The 21,561-nt window shown below is 43.6% G+C and overlaps 2 protein-coding genes across 5 annotated transcripts in view; both read left to right on the top strand.

Annotated features, from left to right (window-relative positions):
* Positions 1-11,443, top strand: part of CABIN1 (calcineurin binding protein 1) — a 244,437-nt gene extending 232,994 nt beyond the window's left edge. The window contains exon 37 of one of the 2 annotated variants that reach the window (XM_050924449.1): positions 11,246-11,443. In XM_050924449.1, coding sequence (XP_050780406.1) covers positions 11,246-11,347 — 102 coding nt within the window. In that variant the 3' untranslated portion in view covers positions 11,348-11,443. Of the gene's footprint in view, positions 1-9,037; positions 10,163-11,245 lie in introns of those variants that run through there. The other variant, XM_050924450.1, reaches the window with a different exon arrangement.
* A 1,497-nt stretch (positions 11,444-12,940) lies between these two features.
* Positions 12,941-21,561, top strand: part of LOC127035018 (T-box-containing protein TBX6L) — a 32,171-nt gene continuing 23,550 nt past the window's right edge. For 2 of the 3 annotated variants that reach the window (XM_050924497.1, XM_050924500.1), the window contains exons 1-3: positions 12,941-13,024; positions 14,120-14,196; positions 16,288-16,365. In XM_050924497.1, the coding sequence (XP_050780454.1) occupies positions 14,172-14,196; positions 16,288-16,365 (103 nt within the window). In that variant the 5' untranslated portion in view covers positions 12,941-13,024; positions 14,120-14,171. Of the gene's footprint in view, positions 13,025-14,119; positions 14,197-16,287; positions 16,366-17,969; positions 18,044-21,561 lie in introns of those variants that run through there. The other variant, XM_050924499.1, reaches the window with a different exon arrangement.

The following is a 21,561-nucleotide window of genomic DNA, read 5'->3' as shown; positions in this document are numbered from 1 at the left end:
CACGTCTGCAGGTTCAGCTGATCCCAGCTCCCACTGGCCGCAGTTTGCTGCTCCAGGCCAATGGGGGCTGTGGGAAGCGGCTCAGGCTGAGGGATGTGCTGGCTGCCACTTCCCACAGCCCCCATTGGCCTGGAGCAGCGAACCGCGGCCAGTGGGAGCTGTGATTGGCCGAACCTGCAGACACAGGGGGCTTACCCTGGTGGGTTGCGCCAAAGGCTGCTGATCTCTGCATTAGTTAACTCTATTTCTGCCTCATTACGCTTATTGTTCATATTAAGGGATATTGCCAACTTAAATTTGGCCACAAATTTAAATTTTGTAATATAAGCTATTTACAAACCTTAAGAAACCTTTCCCCAATTTAAAAATATCTAGTGAAAACAGATATTTTAGAACAAATATACATTACCTTTCAATGTTTGCAACCCCGGAAAAATTCCACCATTAAAGCCATGTCTACACTACATGGACTATAGCAGCATAACTATGGTACCATAACCCCCTAGGATAGATGCAGACAACAATGATAGAAGGGCTTTTTCTGTCCCTGTAGAAACTTCACTTCTCCAAGCAACAGCTAGGTGCATGGAAGCATTCTACACAACTAGGTTGGTATAGCTACGGAGCTGAGGGGTTTGCATATTTCACATCATGGAGCACCATAGCTATGTCAACCATCATTTGTAAGTGTAGACAATCCCTACAAAAGTGAAAATGACCATAAACAAAAATGCAAATGATTTAACTGATGTAGATTCAGTCCAGGTGAAAGATTTAGGACAAAGTTAAAGTGACTGAAAAGAACGTCCACATGTATGATACAATTGCTATAGTATATAAGCAAAATAGGCAGCATACTGGGAGTCTTTGCTTCGGAGTCAACCAGAGTAAGCTGGAACAAACAATACATCTTCTGTAGGAAGTTTTAGATTCCTTTAGAAAATCTAACCATTTTTATATGTATGCAGTGTTGTTGTAGCTATGTTGGTCACAGGATATTAGACAAGGTGAGTGAGGTAATATCTTTTATTGGACTAACTTCTGTTGGGGAGAGAGAGAAGCTTTGTGTAGCTCAAAAGCTCTCCCACCGATAAAGCACTGTTCACACTGAAGCTTTTTGTAGGTAAAACTTTTGTTGGTTGGGAGGAGGGGGTTTCCCACACCCCTGAGTGACAGAAGTTTTACCAACGAAAGTCCTGTATAGACAAAGCCTTAGAGAGAGAGAGTGCTTGTGACTCATAGGAAGAAGAGAAATCCAAGTAGGGTAATAACACAAGGTAATGAACACCACCCATTCCCCCAACACAACATGAGAGAGTCAATAGGTCAAAGAGGAAAGTAAGAGTATGTCTACACTACCTGCCGGATTGGCGGGCAGCAATCGATCCAGTGGGGATCGATTTATCACGTGTAGTCTAGACATGAAAAATTGACCCCCGAGCCCTCTCCCATCAACTCCTGTACTCCAGCACTGCGAGAGGCGCAGGCAGAGTCAACGGGGGAGTGGCAGCAGTCAACTCACCTCTGTAAAGACACCCCGGTAAGTCGATCTAAGTACGTCGACTTCAGCTATGTTATTCATGTAGCTGAAGTTGCATAACTTAGATCGATCCCCCACCACCACCACCACCACTAGTGTAGACCAGGGCTTAAATTAGAGAAGTGAAGTGAGTGATTCTGTGGGGAGTTGCAGGTGGACATGAACTCCTAGAAGATCAGAAGGGGCATGTTCATGGAGCATTAAGAGGAAGGTCATTTTAAATTGGATGCAGAAGCCTTGTGTAAAATTTGCAAAAGCACCTAACCCCATTTGAAAAGGGAAATAGACACTTAAGAGCCAAGGCCAGGTCTACACTAGAAACTTTTGCTGATATAACAATGTCCGTTAGGGGTTTAATTTTTTTATGTGACAGTTTGAGGTCAAGGATGGCTTCAAGACTTTTGACAATGAGAGCAAAGTTAAGGTGAGTGACCATCCGATGAACTTGTCATTAACAGGAGCACTTCAGTCTTTGAAGTACTCATTAGGAGGAAGTTATAGTGTGGTCAGAGGCTGGCAGTGGAAGCTAGTGAGATTATGTGAGTTAACTCTTAGTAAATGTGTAAATTCCTACCTGATAGCTGGCTAAATTTTAAGAATTATGAGGAGGAAAGGGCACTGTACGTGAGAGATTTTCCAACATGAATAAATTGTTCTGCTTATGCTTCTGACGCTCAGGACTCCTTTCTCAGCCCCACCCAACATCTTCATGGTAGGAAACCTTCACTCCTTTCTCTAGCGGCCAGCTTCCCAGCTGCTGATTTCCACTTCTCCAGTCTTGGTCCACTGTTCAATTTTGTCAATGCACTTTTAATAATGACCTACATTCCTACTACTACACTCTTAGGTTGCTAGCGGCTTGATGAACCTTAATTCTGACCTGCATGCTGCTTCTTTTCCTATACTGAACCTCTTCTGAGCAGAAAGTGATAATCATACCAAATGCATCGACTGATTTTTCAGATATGGGTAAACGTCTAGGACTCATTTGGTGCTACCAGATCACATCTTTATTTGTGATTGGACGCTAAAGCTTAGAACAGTAACTCTGCATTATCTGGCCCCCTTTCCTTTAGTTACTGTCATCCGCTTTGTTGGGTCAAATTTTTTTTGATACATTTTTACTCATCTCCTCCTTTATTTATCTGTAAAGCCGCACAAAGGTGTCCATAGGCAAAGTTGCTCCCTTTTTGTGTCAGATATGTGGGATGGTATGCAAACAAAGGGCACCTTTTAATTCAGGATGCAAGTTAGAATTCTGTAATTAGCAAGTTAGAATTCTGCAAATAAATATTGGGTAACCTTATCCAGAAAATACTTGACAAGTAAAGAGAACTTAAGGTTGAATGTGAATACGAGAAAAATTGCCCAACATTGAGATCATGGTGGAATTGTCTCTCAAGGATACTGATGAAAGCATCGCTGTTTGACTGGAAAAGATACTGGAGAATATAATGTACTAGAGGATGTAATCCTGTGTTGGTCCAAAAATGATGGATTGGATGAGCTAATAAGGCTTTTCCACCTCTGATTTTTGTTGTAAGGTGGGAGACACTGAAAAATGAATATTGAGCTGTAGGACAATTTACTAGCTCGCGAAAGAAATAAGAATAATGCCTGTCTGTAATCGAGAGCAGCTTAAATGCAGTAAAGGCTTTGAGAAGGCAAAAAAGGGACATTCTGGATCAGCCCTGTGACCAGTTAATATTCTGAGCTACTATACAGGAGAACCTGAGGTTGAGGTACAAGTGTAGGTGGTATTTTCCTTGAGTTACCATCTTATGATCCTGACTCTCTCTAAATTTTTCTTGTAGTTAGTTTCTGTCTCTTGGTGTTTTGAAGAAAACCTTAAAAACATAAGTGTAACTTATGGAGTGGTGTATGCCTGGATTTTTATAGATCCTGAAACAGTAGCTCAGGGAAAGATGTGAACTGCCCCCAATCATCTCTGTGAGGTGATAACTCAGAAGCCAAGTGATAATTTGAATATCAATAATGTTTAACTATTTCACTGTTGTCCAAAGCATGTAAGAAAGGAGCAGGGTGATCATATTATAAAGATCTGAACAAGCTACTGTGAGAGACATTTCCTTCTGGTGCCACAATTGATGGCATATAGGAGATGACACCATTTATTTTTCCCCTCAGTCAAAAAAGAGTCTACCAGAGCCGAACAAAGAATCTGCATTCCACCATGGGAAAGCAAGTCTCAAGGAGCCCAGCACTGCCTCTGAGGCTGAGCTAAGCCCAAAAGATTCAGCAGAACCCATGGGTGTATGCAAACCCCAATGAAAAGATGTCAAGCCCAACAGAACATGTATCATCCTATTTGGACATGTCAGTGTACTGGGAGAGGCATCTCATTTTTGGCATCTTAGATGGGCAGAGCTTGGAAGAGCATCACTGCATTTTTTTTCCAATATGTAACCCCCAGTGGAGAATAAGTTTTATTTACCTGACCCCTTAGCCTGCTTCTAATGTCAGCAGGAACTGGAAGATGTACCAAGACAGTGCTCTCTACCCCTGGCAGAGAGGCCACTAAGTTATAGCAACTCTGCAAACTTAAAAACAGTTTTCTGGGACTCCAAAGCTGTTCTCCTTGGCCAGAAATATGGTGGCAATGGAGAGATCCCTGGGGCAGCTGCAAGGACACTGGGGTAAACCCCAAATGGGAAGCATGAAATGAAATTTCATGTAGCAGTATTGTCTCTGGGTGATACCTAGATAAATGGCATCTGCACTTTGTCAAACACATCTAGTTGTTTAACAGCCTTCCTCCCCACTACAAAGGCTGAAGCTTTTATGGTGAGAAATTCATGGTGCTTTCAAAGCAGCAGCAATGGAAGTGGAGGTATCCCACTCACTTAGACTGGACACAACTTGATGCTGGGATACTCTGTAAAGTTGGATCTTTGTAATCATTAATGTATTTTCCTTCTCATTAAAGAGCATTGACTTAATGGCTGAAGTGTAGAACTGGAAGTCAGGAGACCTGAGTTTTAGTCGCAGCTTTGCCACTGGCTCACTGTGTGGCCTTTAAGCTTATGCCTCTATTTCCCCATCTGTAAAATCGGGATAAGGATACATGCTTATCTCACCAAGCTGTGGTAAGGATTAATTAATTAATGTTTGTAAAATGCTTTGAGATCTTAGATCAAGGATGTCATAGATGTTTACAGAAAAATATTTTTACAAGAATAATTTGTCGTCCATGGACTGAAGCTAGGACTTTTTTTATGCATTTGGAACAGATTGTAATTTTGCTTTTTAATATTTGATCCAATCTGTTATTGTCTTCTCTGTTTTTCATGGATGGATGATGTAATCATAATGATTAATTTAGACCAGTGACTCAACTGAACAGCCAGAGTACAGAAACCCATTTGGGTTTCATCAGGATCGATGACCTGCAGCTTCTCTTGAGCAAGGTTCTGGTGAAGATTCACAAGGGGGCTATCGGCTGATTTAACATCTGTTGTTAAGGGATACTCCACAGCTAATTGTTTGGAGAACCTCTAGGTTTAATTGCTGAGATCCTGAAATGATTCAGTACAGAAACACCAATGCTCTTCACTTTTCTCTCATTATAAATTCACTGGGATTTTTATTCTTTTGCAACCTCTCCTGAGGTCCTGCTAACATCCATTATGTCCTGTTTTTCTTTTTTTACTTGAAACAGCCTTGCAGTTATCCAAAACCAGATGGCGGAGTTCAAGAAATGTCAATGGAATTAGCATATTGTTCTGGTAGTATGGTCTCCTGCTGCTACATGAACGGCAAAGCAACACATTTCCAAAGCAGGAAACATTGATGCTGTAATATCACTCTATTACAAGAATTTTTCCCTTGCACCCAAAATACTGACGTTGATTTAATAATTGTATCTGATGCAGCATTGTACAATGAGACAGCTTTACCCTCTCTGCCATTACTGAAGTTCTGGTGAATTTGATTGATTCAGAATTGACCTATAGTGTCCTTCAGCCAGATATGGGCCAGCTTATCCATAAGAGCACATGTTTGTTGGGAGATGAAATGGTTAAAGCTCGTTTATGACTGGCAGAAATTCTACAATGAAATCTGTCTTCAGGGACTGACAAAAACCAGCTGCTTGGCAGATGTGGGTCTTCCAATAAAAGTTGGGTGGAATTGTTCGGCACACAACTGGGTGTTCTTTGGACTGGTTGGAGTTTGCTTTAAAATCATCACTTCCTGCATTGTTTTCACTCCATTTGCTTTTCAAAACTTTTCTTGATTAAATGTCAGTTGATTGTCTGGTGCTAATTCCATTTGGTACAGAGTTATGTGATAACATTATTAAAATATGAGTTTCAGCATCAACTTGAGTTCCCTGTAGCTGGCAGACAACTAATGAGACCAAGATGGTCAGGTAATTCTTTAAGCAGTTATGGATCATTACTGAGCATAAATTCCTACTCTGGTCTCATCATCTCTCTCAGAAGAGAGAAATGATGAAGCATTTAAAGTAGCTGCTTGTAACCCCTGGTGTCATGGAAGGAAGCTGTGATGATGACCATGATGTGGTTGGATATTCCCTCCCTTGGGAAGCTCCTGCTAGTCAGTAAGAGCAAAACCATAATAAAAGTTTTTCTCAGACCCTGATACCATTTTATCCACACTCCAAAGTTTGGGTGAGGGTCTCGGAAAAACATTTCCAGTGGTAGGGCACCTCTGTTACGGACAGAGAGAGCAAATGGTGGGGATGATTTGTATTGCAAGCCTTATCGGCCGGGATTCTGTTTTGCGAAAAACAAATACAAATGTGGTCTAACGCCACAAAGTTCACTGGGATGGGACCATGCTAGATAAATGGTTCTGGTTTGACTATTATTGCCTGATAACATTTTTTTCCATTAAAATAAATATATTAAAAAATAGAGTTTACTTATAAATGTACAAGGAAAAAAATTGCTAAAAATCAGCAAATTGGTGTTTAAGAAACTGGCAACCGTGTTGCCAACTCCTGCTTCCTTTATCACAAGTCATTGCAATATAAAGCCATAACTCTTGGAGCCGTGTGAATACTCTGAGCTTACTATTCTTTTGATGAAAGTTTCTAGTCCTCAAGAACATGGAGAAAGGCTTAAAAACCTGAACCCCGAAAGGTTAAAACCTGAAAGCAAAGAAAAAGAACTTGAAAATGGATTATTTGATTTTTAAGTTGCTCTTGTGATTGGGGGGTAGGGGGGCTGATTCATACTGCTGAAACTTGGGTTGACAATACTGCTTTTTTAGAACATGAACCCTAGGGTATTTCTCAAGGTAGATCTCCATTTGTGGCAGCATGTAGAGTACAGACACTTCATGCCCAGCTAGCATGGGTACAAATAGCAGTGTAGAGGGTGATGCACTACTTAGGTGACTAGAGTAGAGACGTGTACCCTAGGGTATTTATCCTACACAATTCTTGAGATGGCCAAGCAGTGCCTCCCATGTCTACGCTATTTTTAGCAGTGTAGTGTCCCACTGCTGGAGCCTTTCCCTGCCACAGTGAAAGACTCTGGCAAGGGGGAGGTAGGAGGGAAGGACTCTGGCAGCTCCCCCATGCCAAAGCCTGTCCATGCTGCAGTGAAAGGCTCCAGCAGGGGAGAGGCGAAGGGGAAAAGGCTCTGGCACAGCTCCCCACTGCCTCCCCATGACAGAGCTTTTCGCTGCCTCGTAGCTACACGCTGCAGTGTGCTCCTTCCTTTCGTTGCAGTGTTTAGCTACACACGTAACCTACACTCCACTCTCCCAGTGTCTTGAGTGGCTGGCATACTCCATTACAATGGATACTGATCCTGTTGTGTGATAAGTGTGTTAACTTTATTTAACTTGACCCATCTCAGGCAACTGAAGCAGGAAGTAGAACCAGGAGGTGATGACCTCTGTGGACACAAGTGTCTAGAGGGTCCAAAGGCACCAGTTTCTGGGATACTCGGGGGGGGGGGCTCTAGAGCCCTCCTGACTTCTCTTCTCCCCCACTTCTCTCCTTCGGAGTCTCGTGGTGGTCTCAGTCTTGACGTAACATCTGCTACCCAGCACCATCAGCCCAGTCCTGATCCAACTTCAGTGGGAGCAGGAATCAGACCTGTATGGTTGTGGGGACACTGATGAGAAATGTCTAGGAAAGCTTTCAGTGCAAAAATCACTTTTAAAAACATCTCCCAGTGGTCTCCACTGTCTGCTACTGTTTCTTCTCTAGCTACATGTTACAATGCACTTTGCTGCATAAAGTGGCTGTATCGCCTATGCAGAGGCCTTTGGATGAAGAGCTACTGAGTCCCATTCCTGCTCTCAATGGATTAGTGCCTATGTCACAGATGTCTCTACCTGTGTGGGCAGCCTCAGGAGAGATGCCACAAATAAACATGGTCCAGCTTGTTGTCCTGGTACCTCCAGGTCAGGGCTAAGGCACATTGGCAGGACAGTGTGGGGAAGCATGCCCCTCCCAATGCTGTACCTGTTCTGTGGATAAACAGGACGGCAGTCTCCGGGGCACAGTCTGACACTTCTCATGAATGCTAGAATTGAGACAGGAAAAATGTGTCCATCTTCATTTTGTGTCTGTTAATCTGGACCTGGACAGCTTTGGTGTTTGAATTCCCAGGACGTAGGCCAGGATAGAAGGAATCCTGCAAGGTGTCCCCAGGTTCTCAGCTGCAGTTGCTCCTAGGGCTCCTAGGGACAGGAAAGAGGATTTTCATTTCTGGAACCAGGGGCCTGAACTTAGCAGGAATTTGTTGAGACTTGGAAGGTGAGAAAGTGATTTCTGGACGCTGTGCTGGAGTCAAAGGGACTGAGAGGATGTTGGCATAAACTGATGTCCCCTCCTCCCTGGAGAGCCATCTAAAGCTCTCTGAAAGCTGTGAGAAGAGCAGCCTGTAAACATCACACTTTGGAATGACAATGAAATAGCTTAATTCATCCCTGGATCAATCTTTTGTCAGCCTTAACAGGATGGCTTCCAGCTTTAATACCTCCAGAGCCACCTCAGGGGGACTGAAACCTCTCTGGGTGCTGGCCTGCTCAATAATGTGGCACCCACCTGTCATCTCTGGCCCAATCGCAGGGCTGATGGAGGGAGTGCAATATGAAGCTAGAAACATTCAAACAGCATCATGCCTCCCTTGGGTGCAAACAGTTGGGGTTTTGTGAATTATGAAGTGTGGAAATATAGGATTTTCTTATTGGCATTCCTGTGCTGGATACAAAAGCCAATGGCAAGACCCCCAAGTTCAGGGAAAGGATACGAAAGGCAGAGAGAAGCCTGCATTGCCAGTATACATCCTCGGGATCTTTATCATTTTGTCTCTATTGCCTCCTTTCATTGACTCTTTCCCTTATTTCTCTTTCTCATCTCTCTTTCATTCACTTCTCCCTCTCTTACCCTTTCTGCTCCTGTGGCGAATTTGAAGGTTTGCCTGCACAAGTTATAAGCCGTTCCCTGCCTCTCTTGGCAAACACTGGAGTCCGAGCCCTTCTGCCTCTCTCCAGGTTCTTACACGATGCTTCATTCCTCAAGGGATCTGTATATCAGTGGCTCAAGGCACCAGTGCCGATACAGGCACCAGCATGGTGAAAGCTGCAGCTTGGGCCACCAACAGAGGGCACCAATGCTGATGCCAGGTAAGAAATGGCTCGGGCAATCCTGGATCCTAACCTGTGAGCATTCTGCCTCCTCTAAAATAGTCTTGCAAGTCTGTGCTTGAATAGGCTCATGATTTTGTCACCCCAGGCTGTGTCTGAGTAGATTTGTCATGTTCCTCTCGTAGAGACCAAGCAAAAGGCCCTGCTGCAGACTTTGGAGTGACCTTCCTGGTTCTGTCCACTCAGCCTGGCATTAGGACGCCCTTTGTAGCAAGGTTTCTCACACAAAAATGCTGGCCCTAGAGCAGGTTGAATGGGATTGTTTTTGGGGGGGTTGAATAATGAGCACGTATTTCTCTGTTTCATTCATTTTTCCCATGTTACCTTCCCTCTGTCCCCAGAATTCTCAGGGTATCGTTGGGGCTGTGTTGAAAATCCTGGGCTGCTTTGAAGCACCAAAAAGATAGTTGTGAGTGAATGAACCCAAGAGAGAAACAAAACCGCTGTCAATGGAAGTAGGGCAGACGATGGTTGGTGGGGAAAGCGGCCTTGCTCAGCACAGGGCCGGTTGATGTGTATGGCCTGTTTAACATGGTGCTGCCATGTCTCCCCTAGCATTGTGACTAGTTGCTTCTCAGTAGTTGTATCAAGGACTCAGTGGGCAAGCTCATTTGCCCTTGATGTGAAGGAATCATGGCTTGCAGCAGTCCCATCAGGAGGTAGCCTGAACTCGCTGTGTCGGTCACTCTGGTGGCCAGTACCGCTCACCAGATTGCTTGGGAATAGAGTATTTGGGATTGGTGTTCTAAGCTTCTCAGTGCTTGCAAAGAGACCCACAGTGCTTGCAGCCAACAAGCATAGATGGGGAGGTGACTGTGCGTAGCTGTAAAGTGCACAGCTCTCTTGGCAGGGATTCTCCCCTTCCTCTGACATGGTCCATTTGCAGCTGGATTGCTTTTGTTCCAGCTGTGTGGGCTGCTCTCTAGAACATACATTAATGTTTTTGCTTTTCTCCCCTTTTCCTGTGAGACTGTGACCCTGTCCCCCCATGCAGCAGATGCCGAGGCTTGTTCCCTCAATTCCAGATGATACCCCTTCAGAGCTCGCAACTCACTTCCTTCCATAGTGAGGGCTGCTTCCCTCCATCCATAAATGGTTCCTGTAGCAGGGTCCATCTCTCTCTGGAGAACAAAGCACTGTGGGAGGAGTTCTACACACTTGGCACTGAAATGATCATCACCAAATCTGGGAGGTGAGAGCAAATGTGTATTGCCAAGAATGCCTGTGACGTGTTACTTTCCACACTCACCCACCCACTCAAGGTAAACCCCACCTTTGATTCCGTCTGCTGTGCAACGCTGAAGCTACTATTTTACCTTTCTGTCTCTCAAATGTTCTCTGGGTCAAGCCAGCCAAGTGCTGTTTCTGCTTACTAGTGACCAGGGTCACCAGATGAATGTGACGAGTTCACACGTCCAGCATAACAATAAAAAGTGTGCTCTGAGTGTGCAAGGTGCACACCACCCTGACCAAGCCATTCACTTGAGGGTCAGATGATTCCTGGATAACAGCTCTTCAAGGTGAACTAAAGGGAAAGCTCCATGCTGTGTGATCCAGTAAAAACAGTAATTCCCCCCCCGCCATTGAGGACAGTGACCAAGACGGTAGTTGGGATGCACTGCAGAAGCATGGATATTATGCTGGGCCTTTGGTAGCAACCTCACTGTGTTGTTTCAAAGGAGTGGCAAGTACTCTCCCTTTAAATAGTTTTACAGCTATATGCCCTATGCAAGCTCTCCAGATCCTGATATGGACTGTTGCAGTATATTATCTGATCTGGGGTTTTGATTTTCATTACACACAGCAGGACAAATTCTGCCCTCTGTTATCCCTGTGCAGTCCCACTGGCCCTCAACAGAGACAGTAAACAGCTTCACGAAGGTTGGATAGGTGTAAATGAAGGCAGAATTTGGCCTGCTGTATTTATCAGTGCAAGCAAGTGACTTGAGCTTCCAAGAAACTGCACTTCCTTCAAGAGCTGGGGTATCAGATTAGGGCAAACATCAAGCATACAGTGAAATCTCTTTCTGCTCTCTTCCTTCTCCCTCTGTGCAGACGTATGTTCCCACCTTGCAAAGTGATTGTTTCCGGCCTGAACCCTCACTCTCTCTACCTGATGCTGGTGGATATTGTACCTTTGGACAACGCTCGGTATAAATGGCACTGTGGCCACTGGGAGGCAGTCGGAAAAGCTGATCCCCATTTCCCCAGTCACTTCTACCTCCATCCAGATTCTCCAGCTCCTGGCAGCCACTGGATGAAAGAACCAGTCTCCTTCCAGAGACTCAAGATCACCAACAATACTCTGGAGCAGTGTGAACATGTAAGGAGAGGCCTGACCATTTCACTTGTACATAGAATAAATGTGTGGTGCTGCAAACCATTGGTTTATAGGGAGCACTGCACTATGGAGCTGTCTAATGCCATGACATGCTGTTCATACACAACGAGGAGAATAATATTCGTTCTTTCATGTACCCAGAACTTATATTAATATTAATCAGAATTATGTGTGATGGAAAGGCCTGTTAGAGCACCTCACCCATCTCCCTACCAGGGCAGGTTTGTTCCCTACAGTCCTACTACTGCTGCTTTGTTCAGGCTACTTTTAAAAGTTCCATGCCCCTTCTTTTGGGAATGTGTCGCACACTAACACCTCACAGCCAGGATGGTTTTTCCTGATGTTCATCTTAAATTTTCCCTGTCTCATTTTCATCATTACTTATGCTGTTAGTTACCGTCCCCCCTTTTGTAGCACCCTAAGATAGTCCTCTCCCTCTTTGGTGTTTATATGTACACTGTTACGTCCCTTTCTTATCTCACACCATAACCATCACTTAATCAAGCTATCAACTATTTTAATCTCTCCTAATAAAATGGTCCTTCCAGCCTCTCTCCAGTTTGGCAATAAATTTCTGGTAGTGAGATGCTCAGAATTGGACCTGGACCTGTTCCTAGAGGTGTGTTCACACCCAAGCCATAGAGGAATGCTTTGCTACCTCTCTGTTCTGCCATGTATTACTTTCCAATATGCATCCTGCAGTACATTGGCCTTTACTGTTTCCCTTGTTGAACTAAAAACATATCATTTGTGGTAGACTTTCTTCCCATATCATATGAACTATTTTTCTATAAGTAGCATTTTTCATATTCCCATCTGTTCCACCGATGTGGAGATAGTTCTACACTAAAGTGAAATGGAAGGTTTTCACTTCAGTGTACAGCTCTGCAGGAAATTCCAGAGAGATGAACTAGCACAAGTAGACAAGTTCCGCCCCCAATTACCTATAGTGAGTGGGAAGGGCAAGTGGGTCAGGAGTAGGAGGTCTCAACTGAAAGAGATTGGGGGCAGGGGAGAGAGGTTGGAAGGAACCAACAAGTGTAAGATCAGACCCATGGATAGAGCTAAGTTTCAAATTTATTCTAGACTTCTGTTTATTTAAGTCATATCTTCAGGGTGATGTGTGGGGTGGCGTTCACTTCCACTCCCTTTAGATCTAATGTGATCTGTATTTCACTGGCACATGAGCAGTTATTTACAAGTGATGGTGTGCACCAGGCTGCTGCCTCTGAAGCCTTTCCAGGTGACTCTTCCGGGAACATGGAGTTCACCACACTGATGCCAGACAGAGTTCAAGATGGTTATCAAATCCTCCTGACTGCTTGTTCTCTCTTTGGCTGTAGATTATATTGCATTCAATGCACAAATACCAGCCACGATGCCATGTGGTGCTGACCAGCGCACATACACTCACCCTGCCCTGGAATGCTGTGGCCACCTTTGTGTTCCCAGAAACAACTTTTATGGCTGTGACGGCCTATCAGAATTCCAAGGTAGCTTTTCTTTCACTCCTTCCTTCTTCTCTGTCTGTGACTTTCTGTGAACCTGGGGCAATTCAGGGTTAAATAAAGCTTCCTTCAAGCAAAATGAGTATTAGCACTAAGAGGTGGAAATTGAGGGTATGATGGGGAAAGGCTCGGGTACTCTGGTGCTAAAGCAGTTAAGAATACACAAAAGTAGTTTATTAGTTAACACCCTGGAGACCTCGGTTCAAATCCTAGCTCTGAGCACAAATTTAAAAGTGTGAATTTGGTAATGTAGCTAATGACATTTGCCCACATCACAAAAAATACTCCATAATTTTCCATGGTTTTGTCTGAAGAGAGACCCAGTACAGGAATAGGCAAGGGTGCAATAACATCATCAGGACTGTGGTGTATTGGCTTGTACAGCTCATGTCTGCACCATAGCTGACTCTAGCATGTACTATCTATTCTTCACTTTAATCGGGAGCACCAAATTCACTCTAAATATAAAAAGAATACAATATATCCCACAACCTTTGCATGTGACATGAACATAATTGTGCCAGAACAAGAGAGACTGCTTTTTCCTGCTTAATCTGTAGTAGCAAAAATAAGAAAACCCATGAAGTTTCTAATGGTCATACGGAAAATTTTCATTCTCTCAGAAACCAGCCTGTTGGTTTTAAGTGAAGGGCTTGGGAAATAGGATCATGTGGACTTTTGCCTTTGAGGACAGCATTGTGCCCTGATTTCACCAACTTCATCTTCCAGGTTTCCGTTATTTTCCTCTTTCTGGTTTCCTGTCCCACTTGCTTCTTAAATAACCTCCATTTTTGAATGGTCTGACTCTGAAGCCATTTCACCAATACACATAACTGACATGGCCTTTTTCACTCTCTCCTCTCACTCATTCGTCCCCCTTTTTCTCTTCCTCTCCACTTCTCTCTTTCTCTCATTACCCCTTCTTCCTCTTTCTCATCCTTTCCTCTGTCTTTTCTCTCTTCCTCTCCTTTCCTTTTCTCTGCGTTGTTCTTCCTCTCTTCCTTTCTCTTTGTGTCTCCATCTTTCCATCTCTTTCTCCTTTCCATTTCCTTCTCTCCCTCTGTTATCTGCCCACCACAGGTTACCCAGCTGAAGATTGATAACAATCCATTTGCAAAGGGGTTCCGAGAGAATGGCCTCAGCTCTAAGAAAAAACGGTAAGAAACTTCCTCCAGCAGTTCCTGTTATGCCAAACTACTTAGGCCTTGTCTGTATTATACTTATGTGGGAAATAGCCCACCATTTCACTCCCCCAGCTGCAGCTCCATTACTGGTAGAGAAAGTGTAGACAGAACCAGGGCCATCCAGAGTGGGGGGCAAGTGGGGCAATTTGCCCCTGGCCCCGCGAGCTCTGGCCCCGGCGGTGGTCTGGGTCTTTGGCCGGCATTTTGGTGGCAGGGGGCCCTTCAGTGCTGCTGAAGACGCAGAGCGACTGAAGGGCCCGTCACCAGTGAAATGCCCTGCAAGTCCTGACCCGGCAGCAGTCTGGGTCTTCGGCGGCATTTTGGCGGGTGGCCCTTAATTTGCTCCGGGTGTTTGGCAGCATTTCGGCAGTGGGGGGCCCTTCAGTCACTCCAGGTCTTTGGCGGCATTTCGATGGGGGGGGGGGCCCTTCAGTCACTCCGGGTCTTCGGCAGCATTTTGGCGGTGGGGGGCCCTTCAGTGCTGCCGAAGACTCAGAGCGACTGAAGGGCCCCCCTGCCACTGAAATACTGCCGAAGACCCAGAACGCCGCCAGGTGAGTACAAGCGCCGCAGCTCCCCCACTTTGCCCCAGGGCCCCTGAATGCTCTGGGCTGCCCTGGGCAGAACACACTAGCCACCAGCATTTTAAGTACCATGTCAGTCAGCCAGAGCAGCTTAAAGCAGGTTTAGAGGACACCACGATAAAAAAAAACTGGTGCCTTGTCTATGCTAATGCTCCAGTGACTGCTACCACTAGGGTAGTAGGAGTGCACCAGTAGTAGCAAAATAGTAGAGATTGCTCCCAAAAGGCTAGTGTACTCTTAGCTTTGCTATAACATTCCCTTTTTTAAGACTGCTTTGGTTCAGCTCTTGGTTATTCTAAATCCAGATGGGGTTCACCTTATTAAGAGGTACAGAGACTAAGCCCACAAAGGCCTTATCTAAATTGGTCTTTAAAGAGAATATGGGAAACATGTTTAAAGAGTTCCCCTTAAACCCAGTCCTGGCATGGTTTTAATAGCCTGCGTGGATAGCGCTTAAATTGTTAGAACCATGATTAAAACCTGTAAAGACCCAAGCTTGAGCATCATTATAAATATGGTGGTAACCATCCACACCAGCCAGACAAAGCATGCTAAAGACCAGTTCTGATGTAATAATGATCCAACAATGCTGTCCCACAAGCTCTTCTCATTCCCCTGGTTTTTGTTGTTCTTCTCTTCCTCCCTCTGCCTCTGCTGCTGCCATCTCTATTGTTCATCTGTCTAGAGATTTTTAATTCTCTGGGCATGGACATTAATGTAAAGCATCATGCTTACCAACCACACACACTAAATAAATAACAACAATCAACCATGTTTGAATATAGGGTGACCAGACAGCAAGTGTGAAAAATTGGGACGGGAGGTGGGAGGTAATAGGGGCCTATATAAGAAAAAGCCCCAAATAAAATAGGGACATCTGATCACCCTGTTTGAACATGTTTTTTTAAACTCAGCTTCATTATAGTCAGGGCATCAAGTGTGGATGGAGAATAAACAAGAAGTCATTTGAAAGGGCAGCTTTAACCTGCTAGCTCATTCACTGTCTTTTGCTCTGCATGTGCACTAGAGAAATACCCTGGAGTAAGTTCTGGAATCATAGACGTAGAGTTTATCCATGCAGATTGATTATATGTGCACCTCTGAGAGAGAGAATGAAAGCCCAGATGTGTGAGTAGAAGAATGCTACTTGTTGATATATGTGTCTGAATATAAGCATTCTGGTATTTGAAGGTGTGTACACATGTATGTCTGTGTAATAAAAGAAATATGTCTGTGTGTTTAGTAATTATCATGTTGCTGTGTCTGTGTATGTGCCTATGCTTGTTGCTGGTATGTCTAAATGTATGTCCAGAAGTACAAATGGCATCCTTACATGTGGGGGAGCTGCAATGTGAGGGGTGAGTATGTGTATTTACAGTGGTGCAGGTACAGTGTATTTGTCTGAATACCTGGAAATGTGCATCTGGATCGATTTTTGTATGCTGTGTGATGGCAAATTTGTTTTTCTCCTTCATTCTAGAGGGAAAAATGTTCAAGGTACTGAAAAGGGCGGGCAAGCAAGCAAGTGCTGAGGAGACAGGCTGTGACCCCCTCACCGGTGAGTCTGTAGCCACACTGCAAGGATACTGGTCTCTCCACTGAGACTGAGCCACGAAGCACCTCTCTACACACAGCTTAGTGGTATGGGTGGGTAAAGCAAGCGGTTTCTCTTTGCACACCCAGCGCTTGCCCCAGGCTCACTTATGCTGGCTCTTCCTATACCAGGCTATGATTTTTCGTATAATTTACCATAACAAACCACTTCCGTCCAGTAATGATAATCATACAGCTGAACATAAGCCATTTCCTAGAAAGAACTCACCACACCCAGTTCCAATTTCAGTCCTCTCCTACCTTCCCATTTGGAATTTTAGCACAGAATTTGAGTGTTTCCATTGATTGTACCTTTTAGACCTTTGTTTTGTTTTTTAAATCTGTGTTCCTATTGCAGAAGATAAGATATTGCAGCCTTTAAAGTGCTGATCAGTTAAACACACTTTCTCATCACAGACGCATGGGTGGGCAACACTTTCGTGCTAGTGATTCCTTATGTAGATGTCAGATTGGAACTCGGTATATTCTTAGCAGAAGCACACAAGTTGGATTAAGTCTAATATTTTTAGTGTAATACATCCATTTCACACCCCTTCTGCCCTCAGTCCAATTAAAATTTACCTTTTTAACTGCCCATACACTCACTCACATGCCACCCAGTGATCTATGAAGGAATTGCAACTTATTTATTGTTAATATCATCCCGCACTTAACTTAAAAACATTTGTCCACTTTAGGAGGGCTAATTTTTAATTTATTGTTTGAAAACATGTCTACCCAAAATGATGCTGTGCTTTTATAATCACAGCAGGGGACATTCTGAGGTTTAAATTTCCCTTTAATCACTAAGGATGTAATAAAAACATGAAAAGTTCTTTGAGCTCCAGAGTGTTAACCAGGGAGAAATTTACTCGGGAGTTTACAAATGTGAGCTGAAGAGACAAACTGGGTAATAAAATGCACAACTAGGGACCAAACCGGCTAAAAGTTGGTCTCTAGCTGCCCATCAGGAGTTGAAACTTGGAGAAAACAGGCTATTCAGCACCTCCAGAGCCATAAGATCCTGGTCATAAACATTTCACAATATACTGGAGTAGGGGGAGGGAGCCTTAGGTTTGCGATTCCTGCCTGGAGTTTGCACCCAGGCCTGTGATCACAAGGATGAGGAACTTACTAACTAGAGGTGTGCAGGGGGAAGAAATCTATACAAACAAATTTCTTCATGAAAGAGACAGAGCAACAGTCAGGTAAGGCTGTCCAAATACATGGGAATTCATAGGCTGTATGATCCCTCAGCCAGACTTCAGGAATCCATGAAATCTCACAGGCTCTGCTTTCTATTCCTGGTAACACATAGGGATTCCTGTCTGAATTTCTGTTACTGACACAGATATCATTTTTGCCATCAGGTGCTGATAAACTGGGTGTGAGAGCAAATATGGGAATCTCTCCAGTCAATTGAATGGGTTTTTTTCTTTCAGTATATATGTGACACCACTCTGTTTGAAGTGTGCTTCCTTCCTGCAGTGAATATATCTTATGTCTTTTTGTTACTGGCTTCAGCTTCCCTATAGAATATATGTATCCCATAATAACTTTTGTTCCTAGTTTCAGAACCAGTCATCTAGGATGCACCTTGTGAGTCTACTGCTGCATTCAGTTTCTTCTTCTGAGACATACAGGTATATGTCCTGTAACTCAGTCCATCAGGTCAGATTCTTCTGTGGATTCCAAATACATCCTCCGTCTCTCTGCATTCAACTCCTTCCTTCTGTGGAATGCCTGTATTCTTTCTGGGTATCTAATTCTGGCTTCCTGTCTTATACAGTATATGTATAACATGGTAGATGCAGTCAGGCCTTGTTCTTTTCTTAGCTGAGAAAATATAAATTACATATGTAAATACACAAAGATAAAAAATGGAATCCTCTTTTTTAAAATAATAAAATATATTGGTAAGAGAATTCCATCATAATAATAAACTTAGAACAGCAGCAACTTTTATTTAATTCCCAAGGGCTTGTCTACACTGAAAATTTACATTGGCATAGCTATGTCTCTCAGCGGTGTGGAAAATCTACCTGCTTCCAGTGTAGACAGTGCTATGTTGATGGAAAAATTCTTCTGTCAAACTAGCTAGAGCCTCTTGGGGAGGTGGATTAGCTACTGCAATGGGAGATGCCCTCTTGTCGCTATAGTGAGTGTTTGCACTAACAGCTACAGCCATGCAAGTGCAGCGCGGTAGTGTTTTAAGTATAGAAATAGCCTGGGGACAGAGATAATATCGCAGGTACCCTCTATCGAAATCCATTATGTATGACTTCATTCTCGTATTATTCCCTTTTGCTGCGAGACAACACATTATTCGGGATTAAGAAATGACACCAACACCATACAAATGTCAGTTATTCATTGCTTTTTAGGATGGTGAGTAGAATCATTAAAGTAATCAAGGAGGGAAGACCAAATGGACATGAATTTCTTTTTTGTATTTGGGAAAATGATGTGTGAGTTCTTCCATTTCTTGCACGTGCCACACATAATATAAGCAGTTTGTGTTAGACTTGGGTGGCAAGGCCAATTTCCATGAAGTATTTCCCAGCTAGACAAAACTTTCTAATCAGTTTTATTTTTTTACTTTTTAATCGTGTATTTCAGTTATCTGTCCCAAGTATTCTATTTTCTGATTGAAATTTTATATCTGATTTATTAATAATCTTCCCAGGTATCTTGACTATCTTTATCCAAAAATGATGCTATTGTGGGGTAAGTCCATAAAATGATGTTGTAGACAGCACTTCCCAGTCCTTCCAGCAAACTTTCGCTCTGTGCCTGCAAAATCTTAAGCATATGCATTAGCGCTATGCATGTGAGTTGTCCCTTCGACTGCTTTATTTTGTTGTTTATTGATTTAATGTTATGACAGTGTAACCTTGGTGGGATATAGTAGAGTCTTATACAGAAACAATTCTATAACGTGGATGTACACTGCTGATATCAGAAGCTAAACTAATGAATTTGCAAGCTGATTCAATGTTCATGTTCTGACTTATTCTGTAGTTTGTAAGATAGATCTAATACAGAGTATTTGTTTACAAAAAGAAAATCAGCATCCTACCTTATCTGAACCCCCAAAATCCAAAAGATTAGGATATGTCGCTCTGGGTTTGACCCTTCTTTTTTTCTATAATAGATGGTGAAAACCTAAAAACAACTTTTGTGTTGTGCTTTATGGTTACTCTCCTCTTGGGTGCTGTGTTATGAAGCTGTATGTGCTGTCATGTCCCATTCAATCTGTAAAGTCCTTTCAAAAAGGTGTTTTTGTGGATTTGAATGGGATGGAGTGCTGAGCAGTGTCTGGGAAACACAATGGGCTGACAGGAAAACAGTGCAGCTAACATCAGGAGTCTGTGAAAACTTGAAAGAGCCTAAGGCCCCAACATTTTGCATTTGACTCTGGACTGTAGCCTTTGAGCCCAAACTCAGCCTGCTCTGTTAAGTGGCCGTTAAGTGTTTCCCTTCTTGTCTCAATGCTAACTAGCCAGTTGGAAGAAGTGAGTGCATACTATAGAGGGGATGGGAGGGGTGATATGAGTATGGGAAGGAAGGGAAGAGCAGCTTCATTTCTCCAATTCACAAGCATAACTCTTTGGCCAGATAGCTCAATCCACAAACCTGTGAAGAAGCAAAGCCTAAGTTAATACTGTAATATACTATACTGGATTTGCATGAGCCCTTTTCACCCCACGGTCTCAAAGTCCACCATAAACTACACATAGCACCTTTTAAATGCAGCCTCCTCTGAGGTGGGAACAGGCGGGTGACCAGGACACAGCACACTGCCTCACAGTTCATGGAGCTGTTAGCAACAGGCCATCTCCAACCAACGTGTTTGTGTTTAACTCTTTCAGCTACTTCTGTTTTCCCAAAAGTGATTTTGCTTTTTGTGAACAAGCAGATGGTTTGGGGACCAATGCAATTTGTGGCTCAGCAGCCCCGTAGACTTCTGCCTGCTGCTGAGCCTCTCACATGGGTCTGGGCTATGAATATCTGAACAGAATGTTTAATAAGTGACAAACCTAAGCATGACAGCTGATATCCTGGGAAACAGCAACCAAAATTGTCCACTTAAAGTGCAAGCGAAAAGGCTGCAGCACCTGAGCGGTAGTAAGCAGCTGTCAAGAAGCTCTTCCTTATGCTACAGCATGAGAGGAAATTGGATTTTTTTGAACCAACATGTGGAAAGTTCTGCTCACTGGGGAGCCTTTCTGAATAATAGCAATACTTTGCACTTTTCTAGCACTTCATGTGGGGATCTCAAAACACTTTACTGACATCAGTTGATTTTAGCTTCACATCCCCACGTTTGAGGAAACCGAGCCCTAGAGAGAGCCTGAGTAACTTGCCCAAGGTGAGATTGAGTCAGTGGGAACATCAGGAATAGAATCTCTCTGTCCTCACTCCCAGTTCTTTGCTCAGTCCACTAAATATAGTTCTTGCGAAGTGTCTGCTCTGCTTAGAGAGCAACTTTTGCATTTTCTTTTCTTTCAGTCCCTTCTGAGATCTTTGAAGTCAGTGTCTAGCCAGGACACTGCTGGTAGGTTATCTTAGATACTGGAGTGTTCATTAGTACCCTTGTGTGCTGCTCCAGACCTCAAAGGGAGTAATCCTGCCACCTCCTCTAGGGGCAAGTGGATTCAGTGTGCTCTATCCTTGCGGGCATGCTGCTCCTTGCCGGTGGGTCTGTGTGCACGTAATCAGGGCCCTGAGTACTCACCAGCAAGCTGGACATAAATTTTATATGTCAGTGTCTCTGGATTCCATAGCAATCTAGAAGTTACATGTCTGGTTTATTAGAAAAAATTTAATGCAGGATTTTAATGAATAGTCAGGATAGTAGCAGCTGTTGTTTATTTTGTATTAAATTACATTAATTGTAGGTCTTCCCCACATTTTCATTCTTCCAGAGATACAAACATGCAGCGCTAATACTAGTATCTAAGGTGACCAAGGGAGGTGTGGGCAGCTGGGTCTTTTGGCATTTGAGGAAGCACAGGAGGCAGTTTGGGATAAGCACATTAGTCTCTGCTGAAATGATAAATAGTTAAAATGCTGACTTTGCTATTTGTAGATTTCAGAGGTAACACCCCACTGAGATGAATATACTGCAGTTCATACTTCTCTGAGCCATTGTTTCAGG

This window comes from Gopherus flavomarginatus, chromosome 15 (genome assembly GCF_025201925.1).
Source record: "Gopherus flavomarginatus isolate rGopFla2 chromosome 15, rGopFla2.mat.asm, whole genome shotgun sequence".
Lineage (NCBI taxonomy): Eukaryota > Metazoa > Chordata > Testudines > Testudinidae > Gopherus > Gopherus flavomarginatus.
The sequence above is the reverse complement of the archived record's forward strand: the minus strand, read 5'-3'. Positions and strand labels throughout refer to the sequence as shown.